The sequence below is a fragment of the Berghia stephanieae genome, chromosome 12, assembly GCF_034508935.2.
Source record: "Berghia stephanieae isolate SIO BIC M18660-M18661 chromosome 12, UCSD_Bste_1.3, whole genome shotgun sequence".
Lineage (NCBI taxonomy): Eukaryota > Metazoa > Mollusca > Gastropoda > Nudibranchia > Aeolidiidae > Berghia > Berghia stephanieae.
Window position 1 is genome coordinate 15,165,593 of NC_088371.1, and position 16,300 is coordinate 15,181,892.

General features: G+C 34.6%; 1 protein-coding gene across 12 annotated transcripts in view; it reads left to right on the plus strand.

Annotated features, from left to right (window-relative positions):
• LOC144957484 (dual 3',5'-cyclic-AMP and -GMP phosphodiesterase 11A-like) overlaps positions 1-16,300 on the plus strand; it is a 241,841-nt gene that overhangs the window by 125,345 nt on the left and 100,196 nt on the right. For all 12 annotated transcript variants that reach the window (XM_078888782.1, XM_078888784.1, XM_078888786.1 and 9 more), the window contains one exon: positions 10,568-10,942. In XM_078888782.1, coding sequence (XP_078744908.1) covers positions 10,568-10,942 — 375 coding nt within the window. The remainder of the gene's footprint in view (positions 1-10,567; positions 10,943-16,300) is intronic.

A 16,300-nucleotide genomic window follows, 5' to 3' on the forward strand; every position in this document is an offset into this window, starting at 1 on the left:
GTGGAAGAACAATCAATAACCATAGACGCACGCACTGAAGATATTTACCTTTAAGCTGGAAGTAATAAAGAATAGGGAAGAGAAGTGTGATGTCAGAAAACTAGTTCATATTTCATTGGAAGGGTAAAATCATTGTTCCATTAATTCCAGGACTGGATGCATACCTCGTGTAGTTGATCTTCTGGTTTCAGAGTGATGGTATATTATTATTTCCTAGTCTAAATAAATGTTGGTCATCAATAAAGATGATCCTCTGCTCATTTACGTCCCGTAATTCTAAGAATCTGCCTATACACCCTAATACTAAAATACACATGCCAACTTTATGTAACATATAGATAGAATGAAGTTGACGTAACTCGGGTCTTTGTTATTGTTTTCTTGGAATCCACGTTTATGAATAATTCCCACTTTACAGTACTATCCAGACTATAAAAGTTCATGGTAACACGTAGTTTTGTGTGTTGGTCCGTTATACTTCCGGATGGCAGTGTCGTGAGCTTCTCAGCCAAGCGCATACTGTCTATTTATTAGTAGTACTCCGAATGGCTGGGTGCATACACACTCCAACATGGAACCAAAAGAGGTTAAAAGAGGTTTTGATGTCACGAGTTTTCTTCTCTACTACAAGATCTCACTAACTGGATTGTTATCAAAGCAACTGCATTTGGAATGGAGTTAACTAAAAAAAAGAACCCAATGAAATGCAATATTATGGTGAATAGTAAAGACAACATCAAATCTAACATCGCAGTCAAAGGTCAACAACTGGAAGACATGGTACCAGGACCTACCTATCCAGAGCGAATGTTATACCACAAGACCACATATCCGCACATCGGTGTTGTGGAAAGTATCTATGAGATGGTGAATAGCAAAGACAACATCAAAGCTAACATCGTAGTCAAAGGTCAACAACTGAAAGAGATGGTATCTTTTAAATAGCTCAAGGATACAATCACCAAAGATGGTCGATGAATAAACGAAGATATAAAAAAAAAAGAATATCAATGGCATGGATGACTAAGGTGCTGACAATTGAACGTAGAAACCAATACTATCAGAATTGGGTTGAATTTATGTTTTACAGAGAAGGAGGTATAAAAATTGAACATTTTTATATAGCGCAATTTCCACTTATCATGTTCAAAGCGTTTTGCAAAGGGTTCCTGACCAACGGAGCAACCCTTAACATGTAGTTAGTACAAGACATGACGCCTGTTAGACGATATTTCAAGTGTTCCGAGAAAGACAACGCTGTTAACGACCAGGCAATCATTTTACACCTGAGTACGGTGAGAGAACGTGACTAAAATCCTTTTCCAAGTACTCTACTATGCGCTGAGATAGACTCGAACCCAGGACCTTCTTATCCGAAAGCGAATGTTATACCACAAGACCACATAGACGTGTGGAAAGTATCTATGTGATGGTGAATAGCAAAGACAACATCAACGCTAACATCGTAGTCAAAGGTCAAACAGCTGGAAGAGATGGTATCTTTTAAATAGTTCGGGGATACAATCACCAAAGATGGTCGATGAATACACGAAATTTACAACAAAATATCAATGGCATGCATGAATAGGTGCTGACGGTTGAACGTATAATCACAAATATTATGTCAGTCTTGGGTCGAGTTTATATCTTTTACAAAGGTATAAAAAATTGAACATTTTTATATAGCGTTATATCCGCTAAACCTGCTCAAAGCGCTTTGCAAAGGGACTATGACCAACAGAGCAACACGTAGCATGTAGAACAAGACATGCCAGCTGTGAGGCGTTATTTGCCATTTTTCCGACGCTGTTACGGCCGGGTACTCATTTTATACCTGAGTACGGTGAGAGAGCGTGAGTATATAGTTTAATTTTTCCAAGTATTCAACTTTGCGCCGAGCGAGGCTCGAACTCAGAATCCTTCCGATCTGAAGGGCGAATGTAAAACTACATAACGATGCGGTTGGCTAAGAAGCTCACAACATTGCCACGGGAAGTATAACAGACCAACACACAAAACTTTGTGTAATCATGAACTTTTATAGTCTTGTTCATTCCGTTTAGTGAGACTTACTCATAAACGTTGATGACAAAAAAAAAAAAAACAAAACAATAACAACAAAACAATAACAAAGACCTGAGTGACGTCATCTTCGTTCTATTTATAGAGTATTTCGAGAGCTAAAACCTAAAATGTGATCAGTTTAACTTTAATTTGATTTTTTAGGCTATGGTTCACTCTGACACCATACCGTTTTGATACGATTGGTCACTATCAGCGTCAACTTATAGATAATATAGATAGTTCGAAGATGACGTCACTCAGGTCTTTGTTATTGTTTTTTGTCATCCGCGTTTATGAGTAATGCTCACTGAACTGTATTAACCTGACTATAAACGTTCATGGATACACACAGTTTAGTGTGTTGGTCCGTTATACTTCCGGATGGCAATGTTATGAGCTTCTGAGCCAAGCGCATACTATCTATACGCTTGGCTAAGAAGCTCACAACATTGCCATCGGGAAATAGAACGTACTTACACACAAAACTATGCATAACCTTAAACATGTATAGTCTAGTTAAACAGATTAGTGAGAATTACTCATAAACGTGGATGGCAAAAAACAATAACAAAGATCCGAGTGACCTGAACTTCGATCTATCTATAGTACTCTATGATGTCCAAGGTCACTATAGATTGTCATGGTCACTATTAATGAAATGCGAAGGGAAGCAACTCTTCCTTATATAGAGGATATCTCCAGCGCCCACAATTTGTTGTACATTATATCAGTCACGGAAAGACTTAATTATCACTGTTTAACACCACGTTTGTTATCTCTCGCCACCGGTCAATGGCCGATTAAGGTTGATGGAATCACACACACACACACACACATACAAACACACATAAACACACAGATATGTATATATATATATATATATATATATATATATATATATATATATATATATATATAGGTGTATAAACAAAAACCATGATATAAAAGTGCTCAACTTTTGGATAAAAGGAGCTATTTATAAACATTTCAAAGAAAATTGTGATATGTTTACTTCTACAACGTTGTTGTCGAGCGTTGCTCTCATCCACTTCCTGATGAGAACAACGGTCGACAACAACGTTGTAGAAGTAAACAAATCAGAATTTTCTTGGAAATGTTTATATATATATATATATATATATATATATATATATATATATATATATATTGTGTGTGTGTGTGTGTGTGTGTGTTTGTGTATGTGTGTATGTATGTATAATTAAATATTCTCACCTCGTTTGGATTTATCTACAACGTTGTTACATCCATCCGCTCATCTCCCATATTTCTACGATTGGATTAGAGTAAGAACGATGTAGGAAAACAAAAACGAGTATAGAAGTAATGTTGGTAGTAGTAGTAGTAGTAGTAGTAGTAGTAGTAGTAGTAGTAGTAGTAGTAGTAGTAGTAGTAGTAGTAGTAGTAGTAGTAGTAGTAGTAGTAGTTAGTAGTAGTAGTATAGTAGTAGTAGTAGTAGAGTAGTAAGTAGTAAGTAGTAGTAGTAGCAGTAGTAAAGTAGTACAGTAGTAGTAGTAGTAGTAGTAGTAGTAGTAGTAGTAGTAGTAGTAGTAGCAGTAAAAGTAGTACCAGTAGTAGTAGTAGTAGTAGTAGTAGTAGTAGTAGTAGATGTATTATTGTTATTAATATCCCCCAAAACACACACACACACAAACACACACACACACACACATATATATATATATATATATATATATATATATATATATATATATATTATCATACAATATATCTTGCAGACCACCGTTTTTTTCAATCAGAGAAGAGTCAATGGTAAATCAAATTTGGATTTGGCCGGATTCAGGAAGATACGAAATAATCCCCTTACCTTTCATGCTACCCCCCTCCCCCACTTCCACTCCCTTACCCCGCCCAAATAGCCACAGCCGCATCCGTCCAATGACACATACCCCCCCCCCCCCCCAAGCTCCTTTACTTACATCCCACGATAAAATAATACTTTTAGCAAGTTTATCGTGCGGCTATGTGGTCTTGTGGTACATATTGCACTCGCTTTCATATCAGAAGGTCCTGTGTTCGAGCTTCGCTCGGCGCATAGCTGAGTCCCTGAAAAAGGCTCTTTACTTTCTTTCACCGTACTGAGGTGGAAAATGAGCACCTGGCCGTTAACAGCGTTGTCTCTGTCAGATAAAAATGTAATATCGCGTCGTGTCTCGTTGCTGTTGTAAAGCGCTTTGAGCACATTTAGTGGATATTGCTCTATTATAAGCTTAAGTTTAAGTTTTGAAGAATGTTCCGCAGACACAGCTAGCTACTTCCTGCTATAAGGACAGTGGGGAGTGCTGGTGGGGAAAAAAGGGTGGCTGGGGGGGGGGGGGGGGGGGGGGAAGGGTCAGAAAGAAAATCTCGACTTCACAGGTGATTGATTCGGTTTTCCTTTGTAGCAAGCGTCCACGTCGCGTCCCTGGAATCCCTCGCTGGTGACCGATTGCTACAACATGCATAACACCAACAACACACTCTTCCGTGATCAGGGTGGTAAAAGGATAGCCCTTTCCTTGACCCTCTTCATGGACAACTTTAAGATTGTTAGCTTCAACGTAGAAGGACTATATTATGGGTTAATAGAAGAAAAAACCCCAGAAGGACTGTCTGTCTGCGTGTGCAACGAGTGATTCAATAGTCGTGACGTCACTTCCGTCGTATTGACGCATAGTAACTTAGTAACTGGTTCTAAAATATCGGAACGATGGCGGACGCCCTTATGAAATACTTCTCCAACGAGCATAAAATTGTATCCAGAGGAGAAAAACAATATAAATCTGACCATGTTTGGACTTTTATACATTCTGATCTCATGACATGTGAAAAAGTTCTAGCCAGCATGAAGAATGAAAAGTACCGATTTTCTTTGTTTAGAACCCAGCTGCTCGCGGACGTGACATCAGACTATTGAATCCTATTATTGCCAACAAAGTTAAAAGGGAATGTTAATTATAGAATACAATGGCAAATGCTATTCTTTCAAAATCAACCGACAAGCGCCATCTTTATTCGTCTTCTTATTATTATTTCAAACGAATAAACCAAGGGACATAACTACAAAAATACAACAAAGGTCAAAAAAGTAGAACGAAGTCTCTCTCTCTCTCTCTCTCTCTCTGTCTCTCTGTGTGTCTCTCTCTCTTTCTCTCTTTCTCTCTCTCTCTCTTTCTTTCTTTCTCTCTCTTTCTTTCTCTCTCTCTCTTTCTTTTTCTCTCTCTCTCTCTTTCTTTCTCTCTCTCTCTCTCTCTTTTTTCTCTCTCTCTCTTTCTCCCCCCCTCTCTCTATCTATCTTTCTCTCTTTCTCTATCTCTTTCTCTTTCTCTCTAGTCATGATCTTCTACACAACCAATTTCGCAACTGGAGAAAAGCAATACGTTCAGATTCAGATTATGATATGTAATTTAAAAATGCATTAATTTGATAGAATCCGAACAATCACTCGCGCGCCCTAAAAAAATAGGAACTACTAGTCCCAGGGGTCAAGGCCGTATAACATTTCAATTTAAGAAGATTTCGCTTCATTTTTTTTGAATTGATGTATTGACCAAAAAAATAAAAATGTCCGCGTTTATTCATGGGGGAAAACAACGTCCTCTTTCAAAATATCCCAGAGAAAATACTCTGGCGTTGATTAAATCAATTTGTTGCCTTTTTGAAGGGCCGCATTTCTGAAGGACACTTCTTCTCTTGCTCTTCATTTTGTTGATGGCTTGCACTTAACTTAAATGCTTTCTATTTAATTTCATTTCCATCAAAACACTCGTCACCAGCTCACACAACTTTATGTGACCTTTATTTAACGTTTATGGTCTCTCGATGGTATGATGCGAGTATTTAAATAAATATAATCACATGTTCTGCTCGCCAGATCAGTCGTGCACACACGCGAAATTGTGTTGGGCATAATTTATGGTCTATATATTTAGTTATACGGATAGGTAAAAATACTCAAAGATTTTTCACTCCAGATCAATCACACTTACACACAAAACTTTATGTAACATTTAATGTTAAATAATAATAATAATAATAATAATAATAATAATAATAATAATAATAATAATAATAATAATAAGGAAGTGGTTATTCAGTATCAGATACTGAATAGTGCTTTGCCACTATTCAGTATCCATAAGGAACTCTTTTTTATAGAGAGAGTGAAAAGTGTGACAATCTCGGTTGAACTGCTGACCTACTTCCAGATTGAACATGTGCAGTAACTGACAGCCCGATTCAAAGTTGTAAAAATATTTTGATCGAAATTTTTAAATTTCTGCTATCGTGCAATTAACAGAGTTCAAAATATCAAAATAAGAGAGGCAGTCAAATACATTTTTTAATGTCTGAATAGACATGATTAAATTTCTCTAGAAGTTCAGTGACACCATGGCATGGTGCATATAAGCTGTTTGACTCTGAGCTTAAGGTTCGAGAGTTCAAATCCCGGTAAGGGTAACTTTTTTTTTTTTTTTCCCAATATTTTTTAAAAATTCCTTCTGTCTTTTTATATTTTTTAAACTTTTGTTTAATAATTTTATTTGCTTGAAATATACTTTAATGTTGATATTATACTATTGTTCTTTTATTATTATTATTATTATTATTATTATTATTATTATTATTATTATTATATTATTATTATTATTATTATTATTATAAAAGTAATTGCTTTTTATTAAGAAACCCGCCGAAACCCAGTCCCAGGTTCACTCCCCACTGGTGTACACTTCTCTGAGTCCCATATTCACTCCCACAGCTGCACTCTTCCCATAACTTTGTCAGGTTTCGGAAAAAAACACCGTATTATAGTGCAAAACCACTATTCAGTGTCAGATACTGAATAGTGCAAAACCGCTATTCAGTATCTGATACTGAATAGTGCAAAACCACTATTCAGTATCAGATACTGAATAGTGCAAAACCACTATTCAGTATCAGATACTGAATAGTGCTAGCCATTATAATAATAATGATGATGATGATGATGATGATGATGATGATGATGATGATGATGATGATGATGATGATTATGATGATGATAATAATAATAATATACTTATAATGCGCCTTGCTATGACTAGGTCATGCTCAGTGCACTTCACAGTTACATGTATGACAATCTAAATAGCACTAACACACACACACACACACACACACACATACCCATACACACACAAACACATAATATACGCTTTCAGTTATTACTCAAAACAAGAAATGATCGATATATACAAATGTAAAACATTGACAGAGACTTCAATATGTTCTTCTAAAACCGTAATGTTTTTTAGATTGATTTAAAAGCATCTAGGGCTAGATACACCTAATGCTCCACAACTTTTTAAATCAATGTATTTTTATTAGATAGTATTCTGTCCAGTGTTTTAACAAGTTTAAAATGTAATACCCTACAAACTATGGAGTGATCCTGGAAAATATTGGGGGTTTCCACTAGAAGAAGAAGAAGAAGAAGAAGAAGAAGAAGAAGAAGAAGAAGAAGAAGAAGAAGAGGAAATTGCAATATCGCGTAACAGGCGTCATGTGTCGACCGTACCTACATGTTAAGTGTTGCTGTTCCTCGGGGACCCTCAATAAAGCGCATTGAGCACGTTTAGTGGATATTGTACTGTATAAAATCTCAATTTATAAACAATAAATAAATTGATTCGTTATTTACTTTGAGTTTTGTGTGATCAGATAGGAACCGTAACATTCTAGATTAAGATAACTTGGTGCGAAACCATTAAGGCATTTAAAACAAATAATGGAGATCTTGTTATACCTTTTATTCTCGAGAAAATATAACAATTGCGACCCACCGTCTCAAATTGGTATTATGTCGGGATGAACAATGAACAGGAAATTGGTTTTATATCCACAATTTATAAAACTTGGGGTTAGTTACTCTTCGTCATAAAGGAGAACAAACACTATTTTGTTCATCAAAAATAGTTCTAAGCTCTTATCACTCGTTATGTCATTTCTAAAATCACCTAATCATCCCGACATAATACCTTTTTGACACGGAAAGTCACAATTTCCCAGACCAAATTCGGCATTATAGTAAATATGACGTAAGTCCAATCCAATTGTCCAGTCCAAATTCGGCAAGTAGCAAAACAAATTCGGCATAGCCAAATAAAAATTCGGCACTTTAAAAGCAAAACAGAATATGGATTGAAAGCAAATCTGAGTATGGAAGAGATCTTATGAACGATTTAATTTCAAAGGGACGTTACTCTTATTAAACAATCAATAACGTTGCTATAGGAATCATGGAAAACAAAACATTCAATCCGCATCCGATCACTCGTTATCTATCTCACCAAAACATCAACGATGCCTCGACAATGTTATCAAAAAAATAATGTTGAAGGCAAGATAAGGTTGCAGAGATGCTTCAATCGCGGGGAAGATAATATGTTCTTGCAGAACAACCGCTTATTCCATCCATTGTTAGGAGGGGATTATCCGACTGTGTGATTATCAGCCACCCAGGAGGAGGAAAACGGACCTTTCTCTAAAGTCATTGAACAGATGAGAGAAATTTGTAATTGACATTGTGGAAAGAAATCCTGATGGAACATTAAATTTCATAAACTCTAAACTCAGATGAATCATACCAGATGCACTGCATATTTCGAAGTCAACTATCGCAAACACGCCTAAACGAATTCGCTAATCGTGACAAAGTAACTGGGGGATGCTGAAAGAAGCAGCGGTCGAAAATACCCTGCAATATAAAAAGCATCGCAACCTGGCTTCTCTAAAATGCGCCATGAATGTAACCGACATTTAATTTTGTTGACGAAGCAGAGAGAGAGACAGAGAGAGAGAGAGAGAGAGAGAGAGAGAGAGAGAGAGAAAGATATAAATATATATATATATATATATATATATATATATATATATATATATATACTGCTTTTTTTCAAAATGTATTAAATTGCTCTTTTGATTTGTTAATTTTGAACATGATAGAATTTATTTGTCGTTTGGCGAATCGAATTTGAACTGGACAATACCGCAAATTCGAATTGGGTTATCGAACTTAGACATGGACAACGAAGTTGCATTATGCTTTTTAAATGTAGTGCCGTTTGAACAGAAACTTTATTTGAAAGTGCCTAATTCGATCTGCTTAGTTGAATTTGGACTGGAAGGAAAGATGTTACATTTGGTTGGGAAAAGTGTATTAAGACTGATCGAGAGAATTAAATAAGAACAAACAATTCAACTGGCGGTCTAAAGTCACCTTCATTCACTCTACTAAATAAAAACAGATTGAGCTTTAATATAGCGTAATATCCACAAAACGTGCTCAAAGCGAGTTACATGGATTTCCTGACCAACAGCAACATGTAACACGTAGAAAGAGACATGACGCCTATAATAAAGCGATATTAAACTTTTTTTCGACAAAGACAACGCTGTTAACGACCAGGTACTCAGTTTACACCTGAATATGGTGTCATACACCACTAGATCACATAGTAGCTTCACACTACAGAGAGTTTAATAAGATTTTTAGATTAAATAATAGCGTTTTCGACGGTCCAAAACAATCATAAAAAAGCTACATGACGTCAATGTCATTCATGCTATCTATATATAATATAATGAATGAAGGTGACGTCACTCAACTCGATAATTAACGATTATATAACTCTTTCGTTTTTGGGGGAAAACCCGATTTTACTATCTATAGCATAAAAGCAAATTTTAAAAAGTTATGAGGCTTTCCCATTATCGTTTACACACACACACACACACACACACACACATATATATATATATATATATATATATATATAATGGGTGCCCGACATTTGAATTGACATAGCACTCGCTTCAGACGCAAGGAGACCGAGATCGATCCCGGGTGCAGTCGAGATTCCTTTTCAGACCCCTGTCTATCCAGCAGTGAATGGGTAGCTGGGTCTGTTAGATCTGGCAGAAAGTCACTTTGTGATCCAAAGAAATTGCTACTTACGTAATATTACTCTTATGAGGTGGCGGGGCCATCGGTGTTAATCGCTTTGAGGTGTTTGGCTCACGGAAAGCGCTCAATAAGTGTCATTTATTATTATTATTATTATTATATTATTATTATTATTATTATTATTATTATTATTATTATTATTATTATTATTATATTATTATTATTATTATATTTTATTATTATTATTATTATTATTATTATTATTATTATTATTATTATTATATCATTATTATATTATTATTATTTTATTATTATTATTATTATTATTATTGTTATTATTATTTTTATTATTATTATTATTATTATTACTTATTTTATTTCAAATTATTATTATTATTATTATAATAATAATAATAATAATAATAATAATAATAATAATAATAATAATAATAAATAATAATAATAATAATAATAATAATAATAATACAGATGACATTTTTAATTTTTACAAATCCTATCATTTTAATCCACTTCTAGGTGAGAATTCCCCGTTACCCAAGCAAGGACATCGATCACAAGAGAGAACTCCGAGACACCAACGAACGTGAGTTCTTCTTGGAGATCGTGCAAGATATCTCCAACGAGCTCGATCTGAAGAACTTGTCCTCCAAAATCTCAGCCAACGTCACGATAATGCTGGACGCCGACAGGCTGTCCCTGTTCCTGCTGGAAGGAGGCGGCAAGAATTCGATTGGAAAACCCTCATTGGTTTCCAAGCTGTTCGACATTCATCATTCTAGCGTCAATATCTTCCCATCCTGCACTGGTGACATCAGACTTCCTTGGGGTGAAGGGGTCATTGGCCACGTGGCCCAAACTGGTGAAACAGTCAACATCAAAGAGGCTTCCAAAGTAAGTCTATATATCATGCATGATGAAGATGTGGCGAATGAGTTCTTTGTACAATCAAGGGCAGCGTCGCTCAGTGGAACGGTCTTTGCTTCCTACTTGAAAGGTACCGAGTTCAATCACCCGCGTTGAGTGGCCTTGAGCAAGTCACCTCGCCCTAGTTCACTTTGCGATGCTGCTCTGCGGCTGACGCCTGGGTTATTCCTGTCTTCCATTTGAATAGACCCTAAAGACAACTTTCCCCTTGGGGATGAATAAAGGGACTTTTATTTTATTTTTATTTTTTATTTTATCTACCCCTTCGGCACTGATTTTCTTTAGATTATTTTTTTTACTCTCAATGTTCATCTGGTTACAAAAATAATAATATAGCGTGCTTTTGTATAGCGCAAAATCCAATACATTATACCTCGAGATGGCCAAGCAGATAAATCATTGCGCTTATACATCGGTGTCTTCGGTTCGAGTTACGCTTGTTTCACTTAACTCTCTCCTTACCAGCCATTTTTAGAAATTCCCCCGAAAAATTCAAAACCACCCGACACAAAAATAGAATTTTCCTAATCAAACAAAAAAATAACAAATGCATTCTATGCCATATGTTGTTCAGCAAAATGATGTATACAACAGAGTGTTTAGTATTTAATTTATAGCTCTAATCAAAGCATTTCTTGATATTTTATGATGTACAAGAGACATCAGAATGAGAAAATTGTTGTGTTGCATCGTAACGAATGTGACGATTTTCCTATGGTTGGTAAGGAGAGGGTTAAACCAAAAAAATCGCGCCCATTACTTAATTTGCAGTCCTCTACTGGGTTACTTTGGTTTTTTTTATGTAAGACTAGATTACTTATTCGTTATCATATAATTATAATTCACCCTGCATATTACCATTCTGAGGATGTAGCATGGTTATCTTATAAGTTAGTATATAATGGAACTGTGCTTTAAAAGGTTCAACGCAGAATCCAGGTCAATATGTATTGATCATGATCAACTTGGGCTTATTTGCCGTCGGGGTTAAGCCAGGAATTTAGTGGTAAAACCACAGGAAATGTCTAATTTCCTTTCATCAGTTTGTATCTAATATGGCCAATCATTATATACAATAATACTAATGTTAATATTTATGATGATAATAATAATATTATTATTATTATTATTAATAATAATAATAATAATAATAATAATAATAATAATAATGATGATAATAATTATAATAGTAATAATAATAATAATAATAACAATAATAATAATAATAATAATAATAATAATAATAATAATAATAATAATAATAATAATAATAATAATAATAATAATAATATTAATCATATTATAATGATAATAATAATGATGATAGATAATAGAGTCTCTATTAATTAATACTAAATGCAAATATCATCAAATGGTAGGATACATTACTCATCATAAACAGATTATATATATATATATATATATATATATATATATATATACACACACACATATATATATATATATATATATATATATATATATATATAGCGATCTCTCTCTCTCTCTCTCTCTCTCTCTCTCTCTCTCTCTCTCTCTCTCTCTCTTCCTCTCTCTATGTGTGTGTGTGTTTGTGTGTGTTTGTATAGTCAAAACATATATATTCTATATTGTACGTCATAGTATGTATAATATAGAATCATACGACGGTGTATCTACCGAAAGGTTTTCATTTCCGGGGAACTGATTGCTTCTGAATCAGAGGAAATTGTCACTTCTGGTCATCATTCGCTCGACCACGGACGATGTCTGTGAGGGTGACAAGAGTTAATTTTGATCGAGAGTAATAGATTAAAATTAATCATGAATATTTACCTCCAATTGAAATCTAACAACAAACGACATAACTCTGAGTAATCTGTAACCATTATGGTCTAATTGAGAGAATTTAGTGATAACTAATCACTATACTAGCGGTTTAAAAACAGTTTAAAATAAAGAGCTGAGTGATTTAATTTTTCATTCCTTCTATAAATAAGTTTTACGGCTTACGGTTAGAGAATATTAGTAAAGAGGCTTTTCCAAGGACACAACCTAGGACTTTCCTGGCTGAAGGCGAGTGACATACCACATGACCACATGCCCATACGACCTCAAAAATCGTATCCTACGTATTATTACCATATTGAGGTGATCGGTCACAGAATATGCCGTCGTTCTTTGATTATCGTTGTTAAATGTTTTTCACCCCCCCCCCCCCCCCCTCATAACCGTTATCAGAGACAGGCGAGTCGAGTACAACATATATATATATATACATATGAATGATTGATGGTATTTGGGTATCTATTACGGGTGACTGGGTGTGAACCATTTAGACAAACTTACTTTAAATAATTGCGGCTATGTGGTATTGTGTTATGACACTCGCTTTCGGATCGGAAGGCCCTGGGTTCGAGCCTCGCGCTCGGCGCATAGTTGAGTCCTTGGAAAAGGCTCTTTACTCACATTGTCTCACCGTACTCAGATGTAAAATGAGTACCTGGCCGTGAACAGCGTTATCTCTGTCCGAAAAATTGTAATATCGCCTAACAGGCGGCATGTCCCGTCCTACATGTTAAATGTTGCTGTTGACCAGGGGCCCCTTGTAAAGCGATTTGAGCACATTTAGTGGATATTGCGCTATATAAAGCTCAATTTCTTTTTTTTTATTGATATCAGAGACAGGCGAGTTGAGTACAACATATTGATATATATATATGAATGATTGATGGTAATTGAGTATCTATGACGGGTGACTGGGTGTGAACGATTTAGGTGGTAGACAGTCTAGACAAACCTACTTTAAATAATTGATGAAAATGTTTGCTTGAAAGCTCGAAGGGAAAAATAACGATACGTATTTGAATTGTAACCTTTAATTTATTAGATAGACGAAGACAGGTACTGTGGACGTTTCGGGTTTCCCCTTTATCAACAAAACAGGATGAATGAAACACTACAGACGAATGAGATAATGTGATAGTGTCGTTGTTAAGGTGAATCCTTCGTCTGTAGTGTTTCATTCATCCTGTTTTGTTGATAAAGGGGAAACCCAAAACGTCCACAGTATCTGTCTTCGTCTAATAAAGTGAAGCTTACAATTCAATACTTATGGATATTTTCTAATATAACTGAGTAAAAAAAAAGTGGAGCCAGTGTTCTATATCGATCATGGTAAGAAATAATGTAAATAGAGAATTGCCATTTCGAAATAGAGCTAAAAATAGTATCAACGCTTCAAAGCTTCAAAGCTTATTTTATACAAAACTCGAACCACATATGAATACTAAATAACAAAAAAAAAAAAAAACAACCCAAAACAAAACAAGATAATCATATGTGACCCTTCGCCTCAAAACGGTAATAAGTCGGATAGGTTAAGATGTTGAAAATTGAATTTATAGCCAGAAATATCAGACTTGTGTTGAGTTTATACGATATTGAGGAGAATGGATACCATATTTTAGGTTGCTAATGCTAACGTTTTATAGTTTTGACCAGTTTAAGATTAAATTCGGCTTTTAAGCATCTGGTTCGTTCCGACATGATGCCATTTTGAGACGATGGGTCACATATTATTGCAAATGAACACGACTTGAATAAATTACTTCATATTATAATACTGTCTCTTACGTTTTAAAATGTCATATAATATAGGTTGCTTGAGAGCGTCAAGTCTTCCTCTAACTGGATGCAACTAATAAGTTGGTTTTCAAAGTAACTCACTCACTTTCTGTTCATTTTATTTCTTAAAATATTTTTGTTATTGTAAAGCATTGTACTAAAAGGTTAGATTGTTTTTTAACAACCAAAAAAGAATAGCACAAAAAAAAAAAATACAAAAAGAAAATCTTTTAAAATCCCCCCCCCCCCCCCCCAAAAAAAACTAAACAAAAAGAAAAAAAAACAAAAACAAAAGACAAAACACAAAATAAAAATAAAAAAAAAAAAAACAAAACAAAAAAACCCAGCAACATAGATACACCTTAGGTGAAAGAACTCTTTAAAAATAGGAAATGTGGTTTGACTGGAGTTATACCCCCTTGTTGGAATCTATCAATTCCGGATTCAGGAAGTGTCTTGAAATGGTTTTGAAATAGAGCAGTAAAGTTATGTGCCCCAAACGTAAACAATAACAAGTTGCTAGTGATTTCCGTTAGGGACCGGAATAATTTACGCACAATATAGGTCTCCCAATTTTGTAGTTTGAGTTGTAGGCAATACACTTTCAGTATTGAAAATATGTTTACATAAAATCTAACAGTTGCAGAAATAATAATATAAGGCTAAATTATTATGAAAATCAGGCTCCGAATAATTCTCGTTTTGTTCACACCAGCGCAATAATTTGCTCTGGTCTAAAAATAGATAGACTGTAACTTTTGATAAATTTTAGAAAATTTTACCTTTTGTTCCATAAAATATCCATATCTAGACATTATTTGATGCATGATCGAGTATTTATGAATATGCGTTTCTTTTGCCACCTAACAGCCAAATTTTAAAGGTTATTTTTTTCTATTATTTACATTGGAACGTGAGCTGTCAAGACAGGAACATGTGGTTTGCCACGTGCTTCTCGACCTTTGTTTACGTTTGGGGCACCTAACTTTACTGCTCTATACACATAGGACGAGGTTTCCTCTGATATAATTGATAAATTGCTGCGCGGACGGAATTATGTTATAGACCAGGGCTAAAAATAGATTTGGATCAGACTGCAGTAAAGTTAATGCGGCAAATAAAAATCTTTCAATTATTACCGCCAGCCCCGTAGAGAGAACGCGCCCATACTTCTATTTATACTTTGTTATATATATATATATATATATATATATATATATATATATTTATATTAGCTTTAACCAACGTTATCGAGCACTCTCCTACCTACAAGTACCCACCAACTCTCATATATATATATATATATAGATAGATAGATAGATAGATAGATAGATAGATAGATAGATGGATGGATGGATAGATAGATAGATAGAAAGATAAACAGATATAGATGACTTGATAGATTGTATATATATATATATATATATATATATATATATATATACAATCTATCAAGTCATCTATATCTGTTTATCTTTCTATCTATCTATCTATCCATCCATCCATCTATCTATCTATCTATCTATCTATCTATCTATCTATCTATCTATCCACGTTTCTCTTTCTCCATCTCTCTATCCCCCTATTTTTCCACTCTCTTTCCTCTTAGATACACTCATCATCATTATTTCATCTTAATCCACATTTAATATCCTTTTTCTAATTATTTTACAAAGGATAACATTATTTGTTTTCATTCATTTTAATAATAATAATAAT